Source organism: Anneissia japonica, unplaced genomic scaffold (assembly GCF_011630105.1).
Source record: "Anneissia japonica isolate Jap-2015-1 unplaced genomic scaffold, ASM1163010v1 scaffold2994_len2133135_cov197, whole genome shotgun sequence".
Lineage (NCBI taxonomy): Eukaryota > Metazoa > Echinodermata > Crinoidea > Comatulida > Comatulidae > Anneissia > Anneissia japonica.
The window spans coordinates 800,509-809,343 of NW_022728550.1; the positions used below are offsets into that span (position 1 = coordinate 800,509).

The 8,835-nt window shown below is 32.8% G+C and overlaps 1 protein-coding gene across 1 annotated transcript; it reads left to right on the forward strand.

Annotated features, from left to right (window-relative positions):
• Positions 1 to 3,532: 3,532 nt before the first annotated feature.
• LOC117114309 lies at positions 3,533 to 8,494 on the forward strand. Its single transcript, XM_033257946.1, has 2 exons — positions 3,533 to 4,563; positions 7,412 to 8,494. Exons 1-2 carry the CDS (start codon positions 3,799 to 3,801, stop codon positions 7,601 to 7,603), a joined length of 957 nt encoding a protein of 318 aa, XP_033113837.1. The 5' UTR covers positions 3,533 to 3,798; the 3' UTR covers positions 7,604 to 8,494.
• Positions 8,495 to 8,835: the final 341 nt, after the last annotated feature.

Here is an 8,835-nt window from a genome sequence, read left to right on the forward strand (position 1 = left end):
TCAAAAAACTCTTAAAAGCTCATTTATTTCCTAAATAATCCTCTTCCTACAATAAACCTTTTCTAAGCGCCTTGTATCCTTTGGCAAAAGGCGCTATATAAATTTCTATATTATTATTATTATTATTACACATACTCACGGCCACACTTTAGATCTTTTGATAACGCGTTGTGCTGATGATCAAGTTGTGTTGAATACGTCGGTTGAGGATGGTCTCTCAGACCACAATGCTATAGCCTGCACTCTTGCACTACAGCGTCCAAGAAAACAAAAAAAGTTAAATACCAGGAATATTAAAAATATAAACACTGAAGTATGTAATAATCAAATCAAAATCAAATCAAATCAACATTTATTTCTTTCACAATATAACAATAAAAATATATAATTATAAACGAATATCTAAGGTATTAAATGTATATACACTATTTTAGTAAATATAATTTAAATTGAAAGAGGCATGTGCCTTGTAAGTAAACTTAATTGGAAACAAATTCCATTTAAAACTTGTGATGGGCTAGCCAGATAATATATTATAGTAAGTAATAAGTAAATATATAATTAAGAAGAACTAAAAAGATATATAAACATAGAGAAAGCACAATTAATTGATGTAAAAAATAAATCGATAAAAAAAAAAGAAGAAACTCGACTGACTAAGTATTACATTAACTATAATTTGAAATAAGGTATTTTTTTAATTTGTATGAGAAAAGTTCACTTGTGGGGGACAGTGTTATATTGTTAGGAAGATTGTTATATAATTTAATACCGCTGTAACGGATATTGTGTTGCATTTGAGTGAGTTTGGGTTGAGGTAAATGAAGTTCATGTGAAGCCCTAGTATTGTAAGAATGTATTTCAGAGTTAGGTTTAAAATTACAGGAACAATTTGAGGGAAGGTTAGAATGTATATAATCATAAAAAAATATACATTGCTGGAGTTTGTTGATGTCGTGAATAGTTAAAAGATTGAGATCAGAAAATAAACAATGTGTATGGGCTAAACGTGGCGCACCAGAAATAAGGCGGATAGCTTTCTTTTGAAGAAGATACATTTTATTAAGGTTTGAAGGGTAGTTATTGGCCCACACAATATTGCAATAGCTAATAAACGGAAGAATAAGAGAACAATAAATATTACAGAGAATATGTAAGGGTAAATATAAAGACAGACGATAAAGAATATCTATGTTTTTTGCAAAATTATATACACTGTCTGTCCTCTATTCTTGACTTTCATGCACCTCCAAAAACACGCTTGGCTACTATTAGACCAAATACAACTTGGTAGGTCCTACAACCAATGGATAACTGAGGCTAAGCATGGACGTCGAAGTTTAGAACGGAACCAATGGATAACTGAGGCTAAGCATGGTCGTCGAAGTTTAGAACGGATTGGCGAAAATCTAGGCTTGAAGTTGATAGTGTGCGATGGTGCGATATTGCACACAACATGATAATGTCAACTTGATGATTCAAATCTAATGAATATCTTACTATTCGACATTAATTGTTAATTGTGGTAAAGACCAAAAACAACTATTTCGTGTGATTGATAAACTCCTTCATCGCAAAAAATCCACATCATTACCTCAATGTGACTCCGACGAGAAACTTGCAGAGAAATTTTCTTTGAAGATAAAATCCGCACGATACGAGATTCTTTTCCTAAGCATACCTGTAATATACAAAATGTGATGAATGCCGCCAACAGTGATGTTAAGTTGACAATTTTTTAGCCTGTTTTAGAGGATGAAGTCAAGAAATTATTATGTGTGCTCCTAGAAAGAGTTGCGATCTTGATCCGTTACCTATTGCTTTTCTGAAGGAATGCAGTGATGTTATTGCCCTTACACACATAATTAATCAGTCCTTAACGTCAGGGACATTTCCTTCATAAAATCTGCTCAAATTCACCCTCTCCTAAAAAAGAAGAGTCTCGAGTCGGATGTCCTAAGTAATAATCGTCCAATATCTCACCTACTATTCTTGTCTAAGATTACTGAACGTATTGTTATTGCTAGAATACTGACATTCATAGAAAGTAACAGAATATTTGATGAGTTTAATTCCGCATATCGCGTCCACCATGGTGTCAAGACTGCACTTTCAAAGGTACAAAATGACATAGCCATGGATCAAGGTAAACTGTCGCCCTTGTTCTCTTGGACTTGTCTGCCGCCTTGAATACGGTGGACCACTGCATTTTAATAAATAGACTCCGAGAAGTTGGGTTTGACGGAACCATACTAAAATGGTTTATATCTTACATTTCAGATAGAACACAGTGCGTAAAAATCAATGAAATTATTCTGCACCTTGTCGATTATTGTTTGGAGCCTTGCCACAAGGAAGCGTGCTTGGTCCTCTCATTTTTTCAATTTACTTGGGTGATATAGTTCGAAGACACAATCTGCAGTTTCACGCCTATGCAGTTACACAAACATATTGCAAAGCAAGTATCAGTTAAAGTGCTATATTTTTAAATATCAATGCTATAATAGTGATATTTAGGACTTGAAACTGCTACAACCAGCTATATCAGACCAATATTATATCATATATATCAGTTTAAAAATAGCTGCTATACAGCTGCAAATATCATTGATTGTAGCAGTTAAATGATACATGTATCAATTTATATAGCATTTACATAAACATATTGCAAAGCAAGTATCAGTTAAAGTGCTATAATATTGATATTTAGGACTTGAAACTGCTACAACCAGCTATATCAGACCAATATTATATAATATATATATCAGTTTAAAAATAGCTGATATACATCTGCAAATATCATTGATTGTAGCAGTTAAATGATACATGAAATACATGTATCAATTTATATAGCAGTTTACATAAACATATTGCAAAGCAAGTAGCAGTTAAAGTGCTATATTTTTAAATATCAATGCTATAGTGATATTTAGGATTTGAAACTGCTACAACCAGCTATATCAGACCAATATCAATATCAATAGCATAATTATCAGACAATCTGCTATAGCATATAATGGTGCTATACCGGATAACATTAAACAGAGTACTTCCCTCAGCATATATAAGAATCAGCTTAAGACGTTTTTGTTCACATCATCCTTACGATAATTAGGCCTACACACTAAATAACCTGTTTAATTTTTTTTTCAATATTGTACTTTTAGGCATAGATTAAGTTTAGGCAACTCTTGTAAGGGCAGTGGTGTGGGACCCCCTTTAAGCGGCAGCCCATAAGTGGAAACGTGAGACGTTCCATCCCTCCGTTAGTCTTAGGAGTTGCTAATTAGGAATATCTACCTTGGGCAAGCAAAGGCACTCATGAAGCCTCCCCCACCAGGGATACGGTTACTATTATTAATTTTTTTTTTCGTAGTTAAGATTACAAACTGTTAACAACTCTCTCTCTTTTGCGCCATGAGCATCTTTGATGGATACTGGCGCATTATAAATGTTCACTATTATTATGATATATATGTAGTCTCTTATACACATCTAGATGGGCGATAATCGAAAATACTCCAAATACGGAAGTTAATGTTATGAATGAATTGATTATCAACGCGCAGTTTAATGAAAACATCGTCCAATGGAGAGTGCAAAATATTATCACTTGCAGTACGTGAGAGAAAATTGGTTTGAAGTTGAGCTTGTTAAGAAATAATCAGAGAAAAAACGACGTGAGCTAATTGGCTCAGTTCGTTTCGTGCAAATTAGTTAACACAGATAGACCTGTGGATTCAGTTATTTTAGGCATTTCCATGCACAGTTCAGTCTGTGCCTTATGGACGTACAGACATGACTAGCAACGATTCAACGAGCGATTTCTTGGTGGTTTTACACTCTGTAGTAACTCCAACGATATTTTGTGTTGGCTTCTTGAGCAACACAATTTGGATAGTGCTTTTGTGCAGACAACTTTTCAGATACACAGTGAATTCGAAAACACCGATGGTAATGGCGTTAGCTTTAGCGGTTTGTGACTGTTGTTGGGTATTATTCAGTGGTATCGGATGGTTAATTTGGCAATTCTCAACTCGTTCTTCAAAAGATTTACAAGTATTCCGATATATTCTCTTCATAGATGCGTTTTTTGAGCGAATGTCGCATCTTCTTGTTGTCTCTGCAAGTATTGAGCGTTTTCTAGCAATACAAACACCATTTTTCTACGACAAATACAACTCATATACTCGCTTAATTAAACTGATCATAATCTGTTCCATCTACTCTTTTTTATTTTCAGTTATTAGATTGATGTATGATATGGATATATATGATAAACTTACTATATATAATTTTTCCAAAGAAGCTTCTAATATTCGAGTATTATACGATGGTTGGACATTATGTGAGCTTGTAATGATGCTTATTATCTTAACTGTTTGCAATGCAACCGTTATAAACTGTTTAAAAATACTTCGTGAGCGTCTAATATCTTGTTGCCCCAGAAATTTAGAAGGGTATCTCAAACAAACAGATATGGTAAAAGGAATTCATGCTAATTTCAGCTATATGTTGGTAGCCATAACGTGTGTTCTCGCCATCACAAGTATACCGTACCAGGTACGTTGTTTTTCTCTCCCTTATTCTTCTACCATCATCATTATCATTCATTGTAACTCACAATTTACAGGCCTTCATCAAATGTTCCTACATGATATATGATTTGGTTTTGTCTACCGCATATGACATATTTACTAAGATATAATCGATTGAAACAGCGATAACACTTTGTTACTTTAATTGTAAAACTTCATTTAACTATGTTTTGTTGGCTGAAAATAGCGAATTGACTTTAATGTAATGTAATGAATGTGAAAATAAAGTAAACAAGAAACGTATAAGACACCTAACAGTAATTTGTGCTTAGTCTTCCTATTGATAAGTACGGTAGTGTTTTCACTTGCAGTACCGGTAGTGGTATTGAATTTTAAATCGTTTTATGTTTTCTTTTTTTATGTGTGTCCATTGACTTTAATTTCTCTGGGCATCTCTGTTTTATATTTCTGTAGAAAGTAGAAAGACTTTCTTTCTTTTAAAAGCAGGGTCATGTGTTAAGCAGGGTCTTTTGTTTGCTTTGCAAGTGAAATAAATTAATTCTTTTCTGTTCCTTGATATGCTAATGTTCAACCCTCTTTTAACACATCTTGATAATTGTCTTTCTTTTACTCAGAGGCGATTTCATTCATTTAAGCTCCATGGCTATCCTCTTTAGTACAAAGAAGGTATTGATTTAAGAAGTTCTTGTAGCAAATTATGCTATATATTCAATCTCTATTTCAAGTACAATGTAAATAGTCTTCAAAATAGAATGCTGTAATATTATAATAAGACAGGCTATGTTTGTTTCCATGTTATTTAAAAATCTGGGGAATGATTATTACGAAGACGTAGTTATGTACGATCATATACGGTAAATATTGAGAAACTAAATTTGATGTTGTCACTGATGCCTCAAGACAATTGCCTCTTTAAAATCTATAACATTGAGAATAATTGTTTTGAGCTCATTCACTTGTAGCCTGGTAAGTCTTCCTTAAAGACTTACCGTACCTGTTCTCATACTCTGTTTTCTTATAGTTTCCTCCGTTTTATCCTTTATTCATTTGTTTGTTATGTGAATGTAAGGATTAAGTTTCTGTTTGGGCCTGTGCAGTGGCTTACATTTGCCGTAGGTAATGAGTACAATGTGGAGTGATAGCGTGCATTTTATAAGCAAAGAAAGATGCCACAGGCCTAAATATAACAGAAGAATATACTTTAATATTAAGTAATTTCACAAAAATAAATGTATCTTACCTTTTTTGCAACTTGTTTTTAAGGCACGTTCTGAGCTACAAGCATAAGTGTATAGGACACATTTTTGCTAATTAATAATCTGATATTCAAATTCGATATCCAACATAATGTGTTAATGATTTTTGTTTGTAGATAAAGATTCGCTCAATGTATTGGCATTATTTCCTGAAAACGGCAGTTGGCAGATGATCCTATTTGTTGGCATTTGAGTTGCACAAATCAAAAATCGATTTCTTCTAATAAATTTTTGTTACGCAATAGAGAAAACATATAGGCCTACATTGTAAATATATTTTTATTCTAAAGTAACATGAGATAATAAATAAAACTTAAATAACTTATTCAGCGCCAATATCACTAACCCAGAGTAAAAATCAATGGCATTTCTGTGCATGTTCATACTTGAAAGGGGTGCGTTATAACTCAAAGCATTGTGTATGTCAATTAATTACGCGCCAAAATCACGCTCATTAAGAGAAAAACGATTCACATTCATCACATAGTATTAACATTTAAAAGTTGTCGCTGTGGGATAATATACTAACCAGGCATTACAAAGTAGGACAGTTTTCGCTGAACATTTCTTACGGTAGTCAACTTATTGTCACTTTTATTATTATTTTGTCAGTATTATTTATTGGTATTATTGGTATCGTTATTGTTATTGCACAAAGTGCCAGGAGCAGCATGCATTCTAGTGGTGGATACCGTCACTATGAATTGTCATTTATTATGCTTTCTTCTTCATCTTCATCTTTTTATTTGTCTTCACCATCTTAACATTATTATTATTATTATTAGCCTCGTATTATTATACATTATCATCATCATCATTATCATTGTAGTTTATCATCATCATCATTATCATTGTAGTTTATCATCATCAATATCATCATCATTATCCTTATCATTATGATGATGATCATCATCATCGTCGTCATATATCGTCGTCGTCATCATCATCATAATCATCATCATCGTCATCATTACCATCATCATCATCACCATCATCATCATCATCATCATCATCATCATCATCATCATCATCATCATCATCATAAGTAATATTGCTATCATTATCATCCTCGTTGTCATTACATTATTATAATTTGTTCGCATTTTTTGGTGTTTGATTCATCACTTGAATTGCGTTTCCATGATAACAAGGTCAAAACAGTGTAGGTTGCGTTATCACTTGCGTGCAGGATGCATATTATTGATCAGGAAACATGTAGTCAGAGTGCTGGTTTTGTTTTGAATTGATTATTTTTTATAGTGTAAAAGACCCAAGTTGGTTACGGAAAATGCAAAAATACTCTGCTGCTTATCTTGTTTGGATTTTTTTCTTCACCCATGTCTAAAAACGCTTCCCAGCATGTATACTCTAATATTTTCTCCTTTATAAATTATGATTTATTATGTAATGTAAGAAATTTGACTTTTCATTCCATTGACTCTTGATAACTTACATTACTTCAAAAGTTATATTTTTGCAATTTTTCAAAATTATCGTACATTTTTGTTTTATCAAATTGAGAACATGAGACATAAAGCATAATGAATTGCTGTGAAAATACATGAGTAATGGTTTCGGTTTTATATTTCTACTTAGGTGCGAATCATATGTAACCGAGCATATATTTGGCAGTCTCGAGTCGCTGATTACATCGCTTCCCTGATGCTTCGTTCCACGCCTATGATAAACCCACTTGTTTACATCTTCTATCAGAAATCGATAAGACAAAAGATCAGTGCAAAGTTTTCATGTTTTCAGAAAATCCACCCGATAGATATTGATGAATGACCTCTGTGATTTTCCGTCTACCATTCCCGAAAGGAAACCAGAACATTTACCATTAGTACAGTTTGAGACCAGGTAATAGAGGAGAGGAACTTATATTGTACTAGCGCCACCTGCTCTGTACCTTCATGTTTGTTTCCAATTGAGTTGAATGTACATTTACATTGGATCTGAATTCGAGCCTTCATCATCAAACCGTATATTACATTGTAAATGACAAAAAATTGAGCAGAGTGTAAGAGGCAGAAAAAGAATAATTTATTATATAATGATCAAATTTATGATTAAGCTATAAATATTTTTGTTGATTATATATTTTAAAAATCATCTCTTTATCAAGTTGCTGTATTTAATTAAAAAGTTTGACTCCATTCTGTAAATTGAGTGAAATTTAATTAGACAGAGTACAATGTGCAAATTTAGCTGTTATATATCATCTTATTACTAGATTCGTATTAATTTAAAGATTATATAATCTTTAAATTAAATAAAGACAATACACATGTGAACAATTATTCTTTTATTACTTACTGTAATGTATTATGAATTGAATTGAATTTCGAAAAAGCGTAGCATAGGCCTAAGTACTGTTAGTACGTAAACTTTCTAATAATAACCTATTACTCTATTAGTGATCCCTCGTCTAATAGTGACCCACCCGGAGATTAACCTATAATAATACTCTATACCATGGGGTTACTATTAGAGTCACCAAAACTATAGAAAAAATGACATTCAATCAACTGTTGTCCCTTTAACACGATGTATTCCTTAAAATGGACATTCTTCACAGTGCGATTGCGTCGTCGATGATCCTTTCTTGAATTTATAATTTGTTTTAAATTTATTTTAAACATATTTATAGAGGATTAAAAACATACCAGGTGGTTGTTATAGCCTGTTTTTCATATGGTCCTGTTCAAACTTATACTGTACTAGGGAGATAAAACATACAGTAGGCCTATACATAACACTTTTACAATTAAATATTAAGTTCAAATAAAGCAAAAAGGGATTATTACATGGTAAAAACGGGCGGCCATTATTTTACATGCGCGCGCTGTCCATGGATAAACCGTTCAACATTTTATAAAACTGCAAGAGGTCCGACTGCCCTTATTTTGTATATGCAGGCAATTAAACGTTAAAAAGTACTGCCACGAAGGTTCGTGTCCTTCAAAAGAACGTAAAAGGCGTTCGCAGCGAACGCGTTTCGAACTCGAACATATAGACAT